Source organism: Primulina huaijiensis, chromosome 12, assembly GCF_012295235.1.
Source record: "Primulina huaijiensis isolate GDHJ02 chromosome 12, ASM1229523v2, whole genome shotgun sequence".
NCBI classification, from domain to species: domain Eukaryota; kingdom Viridiplantae; phylum Streptophyta; class Magnoliopsida; order Lamiales; family Gesneriaceae; genus Primulina; species Primulina huaijiensis.
Genome location: NC_133317.1, coordinates 3875624 through 3891688, shown reverse-complemented (window position 1 = coordinate 3891688; position 16065 = coordinate 3875624). Strand labels below are relative to the sequence as shown.

General features: G+C 35.2%; 2 protein-coding genes across 4 annotated transcripts; both read left to right on the top strand.

Moving 5' to 3' along the window:
* Positions 1–478: 478 nt before the first annotated feature.
* Positions 479–11800, top strand: LOC140989848 (E4 SUMO-protein ligase PIAL2-like). Of its 3 annotated transcripts, none has more exons than XM_073459301.1 (16): positions 479–722; positions 2167–2239; positions 2841–2906; positions 4543–4608; positions 4703–4785; positions 5476–5527; positions 5624–5695; positions 7720–7787; positions 7897–7945; positions 8027–8111; positions 8199–8300; positions 8473–8524; positions 8910–8961; positions 9522–9638; positions 9715–10569; positions 10815–11799. In XM_073459301.1, the coding sequence occupies exons 1-16, from the start codon at positions 538–540 to the stop codon at positions 11493–11495; spliced, it is 2658 nt and encodes an 885-aa protein (XP_073315402.1). In that variant the 5' UTR covers positions 479–537; the 3' UTR covers positions 11496–11799. The 3 variants fall into 3 exon arrangements, with proteins under 3 accessions (XP_073315402.1, XP_073315404.1, XP_073315403.1); XM_073459302.1 differs by lacking the exon at positions 479–722 and adding an exon at positions 1488–2037 and having other exon boundaries at positions 10815–11800; XM_073459303.1 differs by lacking the exon at positions 2167–2239 and having other exon boundaries at positions 583–722.
* Positions 11801–12550: 750 nt separating this feature from the next.
* On the top strand, positions 12551–15825 carry LOC140990289 (meiotic recombination protein SPO11-2). Its single transcript, XM_073459900.1, has 11 exons — positions 12551–12692; positions 12776–12859; positions 13139–13268; positions 13357–13494; positions 13738–13826; positions 14210–14338; positions 14434–14528; positions 14636–14698; positions 15118–15194; positions 15273–15403; positions 15592–15825. Exons 1-11 carry the CDS (start codon positions 12624–12626, stop codon positions 15724–15726), a joined length of 1140 nt encoding a protein of 379 aa, XP_073316001.1. The 5' UTR covers positions 12551–12623; the 3' UTR covers positions 15727–15825.
* The last annotated feature ends 240 nt before the right edge of the window (positions 15826–16065 follow it).

The following is a 16065-nucleotide window of genomic DNA, read 5'->3' as shown; positions in this document are numbered from 1 at the left end:
ATTATAATAAAGTTAATTTTGTCATTACAATCTAATATATAAATTTAATCACTCTTATTAAAATCATACCAAACATTGAATATAATATCATACATCTTATTTATCCTTAACTTATCCTTATATTATATATCACATGTTTATCCTATCATGTATACCAAACTATGCCTAAACATACTAAATTTTAAAATTAACCCATACATATTTTCAAACTTTATATTCCGAAAATATTTATATACGTATTAACTGTAAATTCTATTGAAAATATTTATTTTAAAATTACTTTGATATGTCAGTATCGGACAAAAGTTTTTTTACATTTTTATATTTCATAATATTTTTAATTAATTTTATTATTGCGAGTTTATNTAAAATAAATTTAATATCACACACATCACGCATAATACTAATATTTAATAAAAATTGGGAGGTAAATAATACTTTTCTTATAAAATAAGCCGTGCTGGTCGACGTGAAAAAAAAAACACTTCGTTTCTAAAATAAATTACAAGAGAAAAACGTCTGAAAAAAGTTGAAAAGATGGCCGGAACGGCGGTGACCCGAGCGAAAATGGTTGGCGTCGGCGGCGCTTCGAGTAGTGACTTAGATAAGTCGAAAGTGAACGCTTACCGCATTTCCGTGGTGATGGATCGTTTATTACGGCACGTCCGCGGCACCATTAAAAACGACGCAGAGTTCTTAAATCTCTGCCTTTCCCTGTCCAGGTAATCCTCCAGTCCACACGTACGATTCTTACTTGAAAGCTGTTTTTTTTTTCAGATTTAATATTTTTTTGTGGTATATTGCTGTATGACGAATGATTCGTGTCATAATAGTATTGCGAGGGATGATCAAGTGGGATTTTGATATTGGAGAGGATACCTAGTAAAATGAAAACAGTAGTAGAGTCAAAGTTGTAATCTTTAGATCATTACCCACGGAAATTGTTCTTGGGGGCAACTCAGAAATTAGTAACGTTTGATATATATGTGATTCTAAATACTAATTTTTTACGAGCACACTTTGTAGAAGCAGAATCAAAAGAACACCGGATTCTGGATTTCAATTTAAAGTGAGCAGAAGCTAACACAAAAAACTGATTTTTTTTATCCAAAAACCAAGAATAATTTTTTTTTAAGTGATTGCAAACACTTCATTAGTCTACAAGCTCAAGAATAGAGCTTAAAGCCCAAAATATTAGTCTCTTAGATTGGAGAATCCTTTAACCTTATTGACCACTCAATGTTTTGATGTGATACCAACGTGAGAGTGAGACATGCAACATTGTCCAACACTTATGAAGTTGACGCCCATGGCGATCTGCTGCGAGTGGTTTTAATCCATTGACCATCAAAATTGGTTGGGACTACCAAAAACAATAAATCAAATTGTAATAAACTGGAGTTGGAGTTCAAATCGTTCCAACAGACGTCGGAAAACATGTACTATGATTATTAATTATCAAATTTAAATATGTAATCTAAACAAACAAAATTAAACGCGTGAGTGGAATTATTAAACTAATAAAACTAAACTAATGAAATCTGACACAATACGGTGTTGTTTTGCTTTTCGTGCTTCTCCTTCATTTTCCAGTATTCGACGTAGTATCTTAATTCAATCTTTAAGCTAAAAATGGACCACATTACCGATATTGACCCAGTGTTATCCATTCTCAAGAATCTCCTTTCAGATCAACAAATCTCAACCAAAGAATCAATGTTAGGTCAGATTTCAAGAGAAGAACACAAAACCCAAAAGAATTGCCGATTAGGTTGTAGAGTCCCTTTAACTTTATAAGCACGCTACATTTTGTTGTGCAATCGCCGAGGGATGCATAGCAGTCATAGAGAGTTGAAGTTTAATTCGATTTTCTGCTTGTGTTATCCTGACACATGAGCGACTCCAAAGACCCATGTGTTGAAATATGGTGAGGGAGTGCATGGGGTTCAAATTGAGTACTTTCTGTCATAATATTATGTTAAAAAACCGCTCATATTAAAAGTTTGAGCCAAGAAAGTGGTTGCAGATGTTCAACATGTCAGTGTCAACTACATTTGCCCTGGAATTTTATCTGTGGCAGAGTGTTATAAAGGAGATAACACTTACAAAGTACCAAATTCTACTAGTAGTTTTACTGAGTTTTTTTTTGTTCGTTGGAAACTGCAGAGGTATCGATTTTGCTGTTGTACACTACGAGGTTCCAAGCAGAGTGCAAGAGTTTCCTTCTCTGTTAAAGCAGGTGACTTTGGATAAAAGTGTTGTTTCTCAGGGACCTGCCAAAGGAGTTGATTTGTACTGGTGGAATACTTTAGTCAATAAAATATTTTTTTTGGTCACAAACCATTAAATATATTTAAATGCCCTCAAATCAACATCATAATTTGTAGGAAGATGGAGACGAATAGTTTGTTTCAGATTCTAGCTGTTAATTTCAAGTATAAATTATAATCAAATCTATACATGTTTTTTGGACATTTACGTTGCACTGCTGGATTCTAATACAGTTCCATAAAACTTGCAACCTCAGTTATAATTTTACATTTTTTTCGTAAAAGCATTATGTAAAATTTGAGTTCTGCATTGCATTTTCTATAAATCCCGAGTAAATTAGACAGTTGTGGCTTTGTTTTATTAGGTTCATTAGTCTGAACGACTCTGATCTTCCTATTACTTACATTAATTATATGTACGAGTGCATGTTGTCTCTAACACCGGTCCTGTCTTACACTTTTGTGAACTCTCATGCTTTGCTGGTTTTGGCCTTTTGATGCCATTCATTATATTTCCTTCATATGATGATATAAAGATTTATCATTTTTCTTCGATGATCATCTATTAAGGTGTGCCGATTTAAGAAAGATGCCCTCCTGCAATCAGCTATAATGGTTTTGATGATTTCTATTAAGGTTAGTTACCAGGCGATATTTGGTGTGATTGTACAGCATCATGCTTCATTTTTGTCAATGTTTGAACTTTGAAGCAATGTTTTTATGGATGATTGTACAGCATCATGCTTCATTTTTGGTGTGATTGTACAGCATCATGCTTCAATTTTTAAGCTATGCTTTTGACGTGATTTCCTAATTTATCAATATACTCTGTTAGTTATGTTAATAAAACTAACAAAATGCAGTAACCAGTTATCCTTATATTATTTAACAATTGCAATCGCATTAATGAGCATTTGAATCCTCTAGCTTTCGAGTTCGGCCTATGACTATCAATGTGTATCCAACTTCATGTGCCTGTGCGAGTTGTAGATCCATGGATTATATTATAATATCATGTTATAAAATCCCCTCTCGGTCTCAATTATAACATATAAAATCACTTTCAAAGTCGATCATGCTCCAAAGATGCAATCAAAACAATAACATAATCAAGAATGCTGAAAAACCAAAATTTCAATCTTAAAAAAGAATTCAAAACATAATTGTTTTGAGGGTATGATCCCTTAAATCCTAAATAAAGTAAGATGGAAGGAGAAAAACGCTGTTAAGTTCTTGTTCTTTGATTGTTTCCTTGCTCTCGTGGAGCTGCATCTTCCTCTTCGCGGCTCTCCCTTATGAATCTGGTGTAAATCTGATGTCTAGTGAATCCCTTTCGTGTATTAGGGCTGCTCTAAGATATGGATGTCGCCTATAATCCAGAAAAACAGAAACAAATTGAGCAAATTCTTTTTTCTTTATCGCGTCGCACTAGGGCAGTAGATTTTAACCGCCCTAGCGCAGCCTGCGCGCAATTCATTTTTCTTTTGTACGTCGAGTGCGTTGTGCAAATCTGTATTTTTTTCTTCATTAGCGCGCTGGGGCGGGCTAAACCACCCGCCGTAGCGTGGGCTGCTTGCAATCTAGTCAATAATTCCCTTCTTTTTTTATCAGGTTCACCCAAATCAACTTGAACATGTGAGGAGCAACAATATGCATAAATTATGAATAAAATAGATAAAATGCAGACTCGATACCCTAAACTCATGCAATAATGGACTAAAAACAACATTATAAACATGCAAAAACGACCCTTATTATGGACCACTCCATGCGCTGCCAAACAACATCCTTCATGGTGCTATCTTGGTAGAAAAGATTTGTTTTACTTGTGTGGTGGCTAGATTTAATGCGTGACAAGGGTTGAAAACTTGCAACTTTGGTCGTGCTTGTTACAGTGGTTCCCTTCAATTGGCAAGTTTAATTTAGTTGAAAAAGGTCAAATTTTGGTGGCATTTGTCTTATAGCTAGTTGGCGATTCCAGCCATCATAACTTGTAAGGCAGAGGAAATGAATTTTTCATGCCTGAGTGCTTAAAAAGCCTTTTTGTGGAGTGATTATTAGCCGCTGAAGTACACTGGCATTCTGACTTATGAAAGCACGTGCCACAAAAATCAGCTTTGCTACTTTTCACATTGTATTTTTGTAGGAAGATATTTCATTTTTCCATTTTGAATCTTACTTTGACATGGAGGAGTCTCGGACAAAAATACCTAGAAAACAACCTTATTCCTTAATTTTGCAATTCTGAGGCTGTTCATTATTTGACTGGCAGAATGCTTGTGAATGTGGGTGGTTTTCAAATAAAGATTCTGATGAACTAATAAACTTGGGGAAGGAGGTTGGTTAACAATTGAGTATTGTTTTATACACATCAATTTTTTTTACCGGTTGGTTGGATTCACAATTATTGAATTTTATTTCTTTTTGTGTAGATGGCAAGTAATTTTTGTGGCTCATCAAATTTCGACACAAAGGCTACCTGCTCTCTTTCTGTTACCTCCACAATTATGTCAAGGTAAAATATTCATGTGTAATTTTTTAAGAAGTGATACTGTGGTTCCAACTTGTAAAAAACAATTGCATGCCTTTTGTTAAATTTCACACTTAACTGGAATTTAGATGTGGTATCTGCATATACGCGCACACACTTTATTTGCTTCTCCAAGACTTACAGTAATAAATAAAAGTGATAGCTGGTATGCAAGCAATGCATCTTAACGAATTCTTTTACCGAGCGATTGATGATAAGATTACATAAGCTTTTTTTTCTGCTGGAGTGGGAAGGTTCAAATTCTTTGCCTTCTTATGTCCTCCGTAGCTCCATTGTGCTATGTTAACATGCTAGTAATTCTTTGGTTCAACTATCAAATTAATCTCTGTAGTTTAACTCGACATTTTTTAATATAATTACTGAAACTCAGTTGGCAAGGTGATTGTGGTATCAAGTCTTGTTACCATGTCCAGTTACAAGAGAGAATATGTCCTCCACAGTTTTATGTGAAATTTTATATGCACCAAACCATCTGATTCTCGGTGTTCGTGATATTTATATCTTGTATTTAACCTCTAATATTTCTGAACAAAATGTGGGCTTTCTATTTTCTTTCTTTTATTTTTGTAATCTACCTTTTATGTGTCTTGCCAAGTTTTTTTTTGCCATTCAACCTGCAACTTGAAGAATTATTGGGTGTACGTGCTTCCGCAGGTTCTATCCGAGAATGAGGATGGGCCATAAATTAGTTTGCCTTGAAGTCAAGGTGGCTATTTCGCCTTCCTTCCGCATGCATAATTGCATTGATCTTGTATCGTTTTAACAGCTGATGGCATTGGTGCATTTTGTGTTTGCATTGTAGCCTGGATTCGATGCTTATGTGAGTGGCTTCAAGATTTCAAAAACTTTAATGCCTTCTCCGGGTCAAAAAATAGTAAGCATGCAAGACTCGCAAGTGCAATATTTTATATTCAGGAACAATTCTGTGATTGTGCAATAACTAGACAGTGTATTGTTTCTGTAATTTTACTGAATCACGTTACCTGATGTTTTCTTTAAATTAGCTTATGACTTAGTATGATCCATGAGAAGGCAAAACAATTGTTAAAACACATGAGTTGATTTTCAAATATAAGTTCTGCAAATGGTTTCTCCCTAGCTATGGTTGATGAAAGCACAAGATGGGTTATACCATCTTATGGTAGATTGGTGAATTATTGGGCCGAGCTGGATTTGAACCAGCGTAGACATGTTGCCAACGACTAGTTCAAACAGAGTTTTTCAGTTGCCTTCACGTTTTTCAAGACAATTATGATGAAATTGTACTGATATTTGGTAATGTTTGCACGTGACCAATTGAATAAAGTAGAAAGGAAAATACTAAATAATTATAATCTTGTACACATTGTTCCTCGACCATAGTAGTGCTTATCTTGTAACCTTTGATCTGGGTCGACAGACGCAAGATCTTATAGTTTATGCTACTTTTGGTTCAAGGATTTTGTGGTGGAAAGTGAAAAGGAAAAGCAAAGTCAATTTATGCTATTTTTAATTTAATTTAATAAAATGGAAAGAAATGAATGAGAGTAAATTAGCAAAGATGTATTTGAAAACATATTTGAACATCCTTCTTGTTTTCTCTTATAACCAAAGTAAATCCTTTCCTTTTGTCCAATGAAATTTAGGATCCAATGTAACCGTATTGAATTCTTCCTTTTGTCCATATTGTGATTCAGATGCTTCTGAGCATGGGCAAAATAAAGCTGAATTCTTAACCATGCGGTCCTTAACAACATGTTTTAGTTTAGGGGATGCTATGAATTTGGAGGGGGTTGTAGAAATGGATCACTACAAAAGTGATTCTTTTTCCCTTTAACCTTTACTGCATATGTGGTTCATTTTTGTCGGAACACATTCTTAGGGTTGGATTGATTAAATCTCTTATGATGGGAGGTTTCACGAGGCACGGATAGCTGGTGACTTACGACTTTACTTTATACTGGGTGTCTGGGACAATACAACATTTTTTTTCCTTTCGACCCTGGATTTTTGGAATTATGATGTGGTCGGAAAGTAAAGTGACTGAAAGTAAGGATTTCCTCCAATGAACGACCAAGAATGAAGAGGATAAAATACCTAATGGCCTCTTTCTATGATGGTGAATTTATTGGACACAAATAGTCTTATTCCTTTCTTGCACCTATTACAGAAAATTCTTTCCAGTGTCTTCTTTTTTAGAACTTTAATTGTTTAACTATTTTGCTTGTGTGCATCAATATTACAGTTTCTTTTCCTTGCTTGCAGCTTGGATTGATAAAATAATTTCTGAGTCTTCATTTGTTTTTCTTTAACTTTTAATTGTTTAACCCTTTATTAGTGTGCATCGATATTGCGATCCTTCGCTTAAATAATCCATACAATCATGCTATTGCTTCCATCTTGGGGTTTTCTTAAAAAAGGCGTCATCTTGGTTTTGGTGACATATAAAACAGTACCTTTTGCAACTCCGAATTCACAAGAATAATAGATGTTATATTTGAGTTATTTTATCATTTGATATAAGGATCTTATAAGTATTTTAGCGGGATAGTTCTTAATCTGCATATTTCATGTATAAGACGTCTAAATAAGGATGCTAATTTGGGGTAGGCTGGGGGTGGCATGGTCGGACCAATAAACATATTTATCTCTGTAGAGCTGCAACCCCTCCTCAACTTGCTTCCATAGTTTGAAGACCCATCCTGAGGACAGAGAGTACCGGTTGACAAGTGTAGAGCACAACTCGTTGAAGCGAGATGTTTACTTTTATTGTATTATATTATACTTTAATTTCATGAAAAAAGTTAGAGATTATCATAAATTACAACTATGACAACAACGCATAAGCCTTTATCCCACTAAGTGGGTTCGGCTGAGATATACCATAAATTGCTCGATGATAATTAATTTCATCTACAGAGGTTATTTGTTGCGCAAACAGATGATGTCACGAAGTCTTCCTGCCTCACTACCCCTTCCAAAGTCAAGTAATCTATTCTTTTGCTACTTCATTAATATTTTCATTTTGAGCCTAATTAAATTTGTTTCTTTCTTGCAAACGAAAGAATTTAACATTTTCTGTATTTACTTCTGCAGCTTTCTCGTGAATGGGAAGGGAGTGGAGAAGAGGACTACTACTTCCATGGTTGGTTTAGACTAATTTTAGGACACCTTTATCTTTAAGCTAATTGTATTGTGAAATACTTGTATTCCTTCTCTCAACCAGGACACAGGACCTCAAATCCCAACAGATGTGACACATATGCTGAAATACGGGTCGAATCTTCTTCAGGCTGTGGGTGAATTTTGTGGTATAAGCCTCAGGTTTCATATCTGAAAATTTTGTTTTGCGGTTTAATATGTAAAGGCGTTTACTCTCAAAGTTGATATTTGTGAAGGGAATTATACTATAGCAATTGCTTTCATGAGTGAGATGCCAAACCTTGAGAGTAGTGCCCTTCAAGATTACGAGCAGCATGCTCTCACAGCTGTGGATTCAGGTGCCATTAGTAAAATTTCTGGAACTTATTTATATCTGTCAAGTTGGCCATTGTTTTACTACTTTTTTAGTCGGAACAACATTTATTTTAGAATAACATTAAGGTCTATTCGTTAGTGGAATGCCTGTTCTCTTTAACTGCTCACGTTAGTTTGCTTGATTTTCCTGTGTAGATTCTGAAATAATTGAAGGGCCCTCAAGGATATCGCTAAACTGTCCTATTAGGTAAACCTTGATTTTGCGTTGCTCAGCTCAATTATGTTCTTCAGCATTCATTTATGCACTATTTGCATGGAACTTAACGGTTTTGCTGGGCACCTCGTTCTTTCATTAGTATTTATTTATCGTGACAAAGCAAAAGATACATTGTGATAGCTGGTCACAACACCACCAATCATTGAAAACATTATGAGATGTATAATCTACATTTTTAATCTGTGATGCTCATCGGTTCTGGAATTTGGATTTTGACTTCAATTCCGAAAACCACCTTTATCTTTCTCGTTTTCACATTTTCCTTCGTGTTTTAGCTGGCATTTTTACCTACCTCATTCGAGTAGCTGTGCCATTTTTACTGCTGATTTCGTGCATCCCTTTTAATCTTGAACAGCTTCAAGCGAATTAAAACTCCTGTCAAAGGATATTCATGCAAACATATTCAGGTAATTTTAAGTATCGGATAGTTAGTTGAAAGAAGTTGCACTTACTGACAAATGTGATTACAAAGACTGCCTTTTTATTTTTCAAGTTGTGTGATAGTTTAATATACAAGTATAATTTCTCTATTCTAATCCCATTGTTACCACATGGATACCGAATTTGTCTTTCTATCACGTCATCTGACCACTGCAGTATTGGTGTGGCTTCTAGTTTGACCACTAAATTTTATTTGATATGCTGTACCATTTACAACTTCTGATTTGTTGATTTTTGTGATGTTTGTTATAATTGATTTATAACTTGTAAGACCTGTATGCGACTAATGGTTGTTTGATGTTTTTGTGTATTTGATTCGTAACCTTTAAAATATGAATGGTCATTTGACGCATTGATAAAACTAGATTAATCACATGGGGAGGTGAAACCACATTCCTGTTGAGCAAAGAAAATTTAAATTATCGCAATGTCCACTCTCATATTTCTGTTGGATTTAATAGCCTTGCTTCTCATTTTTTAAACGGTCTTAGCAAATTTGAAGTCTTGTGTTTTCATTTTGAGCTAGTGTTTTGATTTTGGCAACTACGTGGACATAAATTCAAGAGTTCCATCCTGGCGCTGCCCTCATTGTAATCAGCATGTCTGCTTCACTGATATACGCATTGACCGAAAGATGGTCAAGGCAAGTATATTATCTGCATTTTTTTATTGTATTCTTGAATTATTTTATTCTTAGGTTATGTTTGGAGCCTTTTCAGATCTTGGAAGAGGTTGGAGCAAATGATACCGAGGTAATTTTTGCCTCAGATGGATCTTGGAACGTTGCGACGGGAACTGATGACTCTATACAGAAATCAGTGGATAAGATCTCCAATAATACACAGGACGAGCCTCCACAATCTGAATCTGTTCAGTTGTCGAAAGCTCCTGTAGATGTTCTTGATCTGACTGCCATCGATAATGCAATAAGTTCTTTTTCCGATGATGAAATCCAAGACAGGACAGTCACCACAACTTATCAATGTCAAACAGAGACTCCAACTGAGGCATTCGACCCTCAGATGACCAAAACAAATGATGCTGACCAAAGTGATACTTGTCTTGATGACGATTTCTGGTCTGGATTCGTTATGCCAAACTTTGGACAGGTGTCATCACTATCAAACACCACGTCAAACAATATTGCGCAGAGTCCTGTTTTGACCCATCCAATTGGTCCTAATTCTCCAAATCAAGAACTCCAGGCTGTCTTTGGTGATGCACTTGTTACAGCCACTATGCCACAATGTGAAACTTCTGTATTGACTACTCTGCCATTTCAGCAGCACCAATTTGGAAATTCAGCTGTCACTAACGAGTATGGAAGGTTTCCGTCTCTACCCTTGAATGTTACCAGTACACCTACGGTGGTTCAGGCCCTTCTTGCGCGCACCCCAGATTCCGTTCTTCAGAAACGGCCAAGAAATAGTGGAAACATATTTACCCAGAATAGTGCATCAGCAGCTTCTCAAGCCTCACCATGGGCCCAAATGATTCCCAACGCAACTCATATGAATCCATTTTCCGCCTCACAGAGGTCTTCATCTCCATTGCATCAGTACATGGGTATGCAGGTAAATAGGTGCGCTTTCCCTGATTTAGTGGTATTTTGCAATGTATCCAAGTGATTTCCTTTTAGATTTTCCTGATAGTTCAGATTGTTTTTATTACTAAAAAATCTATGGGAGATTTTTCAACTCAAAATGGGATCTGTGTTTATTATGCTTCTAACACAGCATGAAGTCTCAAACAACCAAAATTGCACTTATCTGTAACATCTATTTACCCTTCTCAAATTCTTCTTTGGAACTGTGGTCAGCGAAATCAGTCATTTCCTTCCGTTCGATCATCTCAATCAAGTGTTCCAGATCAAGGACGAAATTCTTTCAGTGCTTTAAATGAACGTCGTATTTCAACTCCACCTCACCTTGTTGGTCCGAGGATGCCATCTGCTCAGTTACCTGCGAACTTCTCTCGACCTCAAAGCCAAGTTGGAGTTTCATGGGACCGAACCAATCTCCCAGTAGGGACAGTGACTAGTCAACAAGCTGGTAAGTCGTTATCTGTGCACACAAGTGGACAGATGACTAGGCCAGTTGAGGCATCTAAAATAACACCCTCATATATGATTCCCAATAATCACAGAATGCCATCAACTAGAGACCAGGTAAGTAATCTAGAAATTACATCTTCTCAAGGTCAGACAACTACAGCCAATGATTCAATTGAGCAGAATTGGCGCCCAGCAGCCCGTATGCGTGGAGCTCTATCGGGTCAGGCTTATTCCGATGCTTTAAACCAGTACATTATTCAACCTAACCAGCAAGCTCAGGCAGCGACACCGTCACTCCCAACTAATGTCCCAGCACATTTGCAATCCTTGATGGCCGATACAACTGCTCTGCTGCGGCCTCCAGAACCAAGCCATCTATCTGGATCCTCGGTTTCGGGGCCCGAGGTTTCAAGCCAATTACCAGACATATCATCTGGGACAAAGTGATTTGCAAGATTGAAGGGGAAGTATTTGGGTGGCTTGCATGAAGAGAGGCCAGTTTTGCTCCTTTAGGCCTTTCTGCGCATAAATTATTCTTAATTTGTTTTTGTTTTTGTTTTGTTTTTTTTTTTTGTTTTCACGCTGCCCGTGCTCTTGTTAGGAAACACGTTTCCATGTTTTGTAGGAAGGGACACACATCTAAGCCACTAAAATTTATAAATATCTATTTTTCTAAAAAAAGTAGGTTTTCCATGCACTAGTTTCATGAGCCGGGTTGGTCATAAAAACTAGGACTTATTCAAATTGATATTAACAAACAATATTTTTTCTTTAACATTATCAATAAAAAATGATATTTTTGCAGTGAATAATTTTATGTTCATTTTTCATGGTTCGAATATCTTTCATTGTTCATTTTTCATGGTTCGAATATCTTTCATTCAAATCAGTACGTATTAAATAATATTTTATCATAACATAACTAAAAAAATTATATTTTTGTAATGAAAAATAATATTTTGAACATAAAAGTGATATTTTTCATGGATCGGGTCGATTGAAGATCTGTCTTACGAAGTTAGTCAGTAAGAGGATATCATATGAGTTTTTGTGTTTTAAAAAATACTTCATCTATTCTAAATATGTATACTTGTATATTTTTTTCTTATGGATTTTGTCTTGATGTAATTCATTCAAGAAATGATTGCATATTCTTCGAATACTTAGTTAATATAAATATATTAGTAAAAAAATAAGAAGCGATGCAACTAAAAGTAGAAATTTTATTATATATTTATGACTACAGAAAATGAAAATGCAGTTCATATATTTGAAACGAATGAAATATAAATAGTAACACTATATATCCAAATATAATACAAGTAGTACTCAAAATTACGTCGATACTTTATTATTCTGAATTCTATTTTCTCTTTTTTTTTCTTTTTCTTTTTCTATTGTTAACTTGTTTTTGTTGTTCTTCCTTCTTTTTTAATTGTTTTTTAAATATATGTAAGAGTTCATAAGCTATTAAATATTTTAAAATTAATTTATAAGGAAAAGTTTGAAAAAAACAATACTTTATCCATTCGCCCGCGAAAATTAGAGACAATTTCTTCTTCTTCACCAACGAAAATGCTAAAATCCTCCATTTTCGTTTCGGATCAATATCTTTGCGACGCTGATATCATCCCTCCTTTCGAGGTTCCTAGATCTGATCGTTATTGTAATTTTTGGCGTAAAAGGTTTGATTTCCGGGATTCTTATTTTTTTTGGTTTACTTTCAGGTTCGAGCTAGGATTGAAGTCGCGGTCCTTAATTTTCTGAGGAATCTGAATTCAAATAATCCATTGATATCTGATTTACCTCTGGTTCGATCTTACTTTTGGATTTTCTTGTTTGTGGCTTGTAAAATTAGTGGTTGTTCATTTCCTAAGTTTTGGTTTTGGAGTTGGTGGAAGAGTGACATTGATCGGCTATCGAGGTCGTCGACGTACTCTTCCTCAATAGGATAACATTTATAGTTGGTCTCGGATACTTCCGAATCTTCCATTGCCAAGAACACAACCTACACGTTGGGGTGTTAATAGCAGATGTTCCTGTTATACTTTTTTTTTTATGTTTAAGATTTTATGGTTCGTTTTTGACAGATAGACAGATCGTTGAGCAATTGTAGAGCAAGTCGAGGATTACTAACTGAATCCACGACGATTTTTCTTTCGCGTTCATTCTGCACGCGGTCTTTGATGAATGAGAACAGTGCTAAATCATTTATTAGAGGTATCCATTTTTCTCAATTTTGGGTCTTATTTGTTTCGTGTTGAATTCACTTTTCGTGTTAGTTTAACATTATTTTGGGTCTTTGAAGTGTGGAAGGCGATGGAGATGTGCCATCAGATTCTGGTCCAAGAAAAGAAAGTGACTCAAAGGGAGTTATTTTATAAATTACTCTCAGATTCACCAGAGTATTTTACTTCTCAATTGCAGGTCAATCGGTCTATCCAAGGTCCAAACTTTGTATTTTCTTCTTTATATAATTTTTGGAGCTGCATTGGTTCTATAATCATTTCTCAACTGGGATAGTAGTAAAATTTGTAGAACAGATGTGGTTCAACTTTCATGGCAACACCTCTTCTTTGCTTAAAGTATAATTTGACAGATCAAACTTGATTTTGTTTTAATTATCTTCCTTTATCTGCCTGTAGAGCTTCTAAGTTGTGGCGTTCTTCTTTCTTTGATAAGCAAACAGATGTGGTGGCATTACTTAGATGTAGCCGTTATAGCCTTGGTGTTATGGCATCCAGTAGAGGAGTGGTTGCTGGCCGCCTTTTACTTCAGGCATTAATCTTTAACTCCCTGACCTTCCACAGAAGTTTATAATTTTTATTATTCAAGTGGATCAATGACGTGATTGTGTTAATTTTACCACTGATTTTCACTGATCTACTTTGGGTCGATCGAACTTATTATATAGTGTTCTTTTCATTTGCTAAGATTTCATACTCTGGGTTAAAATTATTTTTTAGTTCTTTTTCCACACAATCATTTGCTAATATTTCATAATGGTGTGAAATGTACAATCAACTTTCCTCTCTTAGAGTTTATTATTCTACTACAATTGGTATAACTTGAAGTAGATTAAAACAGCTTGATTTCATTCTACTTTTTTCTGCAAGTGATGCATTCTGTGTCTTACGTCTGTTTTTTCAATTGTTGAGAAGGAGCCAAACCAAAATATTATTGATTGTTCGGTTTGTGGATCTTCTGGTTATGCCATCTCTGGAGACCTAATTTTTCTCGAGAATTTGATCATGAAGAGTGATGCTAGATACATCATTGTGGTTGAGAAGGTATTTGTTTCCTCGTTTAATTTTGACTTATTGACTATAGAAAAAGCCCTTGCTTCTGTTTTATGACAAATGAATGAAGCATCAGTATTTTCCAGCATGCCATATTCCAGAGGCTGGCTGAGGACCGGGTATTCAACCAAATTCCATGTATTCTCATTACGGCCAAAGGATATCCAGATATTGCCACAAGGCATGTCCCTTTCTTCAATAAACTTAATGTTCGGCAGTTTACCATAGGTTTTTTTTTCATGCTGGGAACTTTGCATAATGATGTATAACTTGTAAAATTTCATGCAGGATGCTCCTTCATCGAATGAGTCGAGAGTTTTCAGAACTACCCATTCTAGGCCTGGTTGACTGGTATGAATAATCTTCATCAATCTCTACAGACTTGTAAAATGACCTGATGCTGGTCATTCATGCTCCTCAACTTAGGCTTGAGTTTTCCAGAATTCTATCTTATAACCGTTCAAATAGACACACACACACACACACACACTTACTTGTGTTATCACTTAATACATATTAATGGAGTATTAAAATTATTTAAAAATGAAGTATTGAAATCATTTGACAACTGATCAAATTTGTTTTCCCGTGTCGTAATAAAAAGCATTAACTCAAGTTTGAACCATGTTATTTCTCAATATCATGATGAACTAAACAATCCTTGTTGAGCCCAAAAATATTTAGTACCTCCATGTATTTGCCGCCTTAATTTCTGTTGATATTTCAAAGTTATTTACAAGTCCTTTACCTTTTAATGTTTAAATACGAAGGAATCCAGCAGGATTGGCCATACTATGCACCTTCAAGCATGGAAGCATAGGAATGGGATTAGAAGCATACAGATATGGTGCTTACTTCTATCCTGTCACAACCCTTCATGTCTGAAGCCATGTCAATACTAAAATGACTTGATCTCTGTATTTAGCTTGCAATATCAAGTGGCTGGGATTGCGTAAGAATGATATCGAACAACTCATACCTGACGAATCACTGATCCAACTAAAGACACGTGATCATCAAATAGCAAAAAGCTTGGCAAATTCAGAAATTTTGCTGGTAAATTTACAATATCATTAAGCGAGAACATCTTCATGTAATTGTCTTTCATTATATCACTCTCATTACAGTCTTACCCGTACTGATGTTATGCGCAATGTTAAAAGTTAAAACTATCCTGACCATTATGCTTTGCATTCTTTTTTTTTCTTCGGCCTTGTTTATCAATTGTGTACTTGTTTTTACAGGATAAATACAAAGAAGAGCTAGCCATGATGGTTCAGAGTGGCCACAGAGCAGAAATTGAAGCTCTTTATGTTCATGGCTTTGATTTCTTATCAAAATACCTGGCCAAGAAAATCGTGCAAGCCAGTTACATATAATTTACATTGTTGAATTGATATATTCCGAAGTGTACAAAATTTTTTTTTTTTTGTAGATTGAGTAATTGTGAAATCTATATATTCGAAAGCTTATAGTTATACCACTGAAGGCAATTGTTGCTTACATATAACCAAGAAAATGTTGGGCCTGACAAATTATAAAATATCTTTTAGAATTCAAATAAATTTCTTTTATTTTATTCAATTCTATATTATCTTTGAAAAAGAAAAAATATCATCCTATTTTTCAATCCAAATGTACATGAGCAAATCACAGTTTCAATATTTGCAAGGGCAGCTCGTGATGATGGACGAACTTGCAACATGAACTCCGTTATA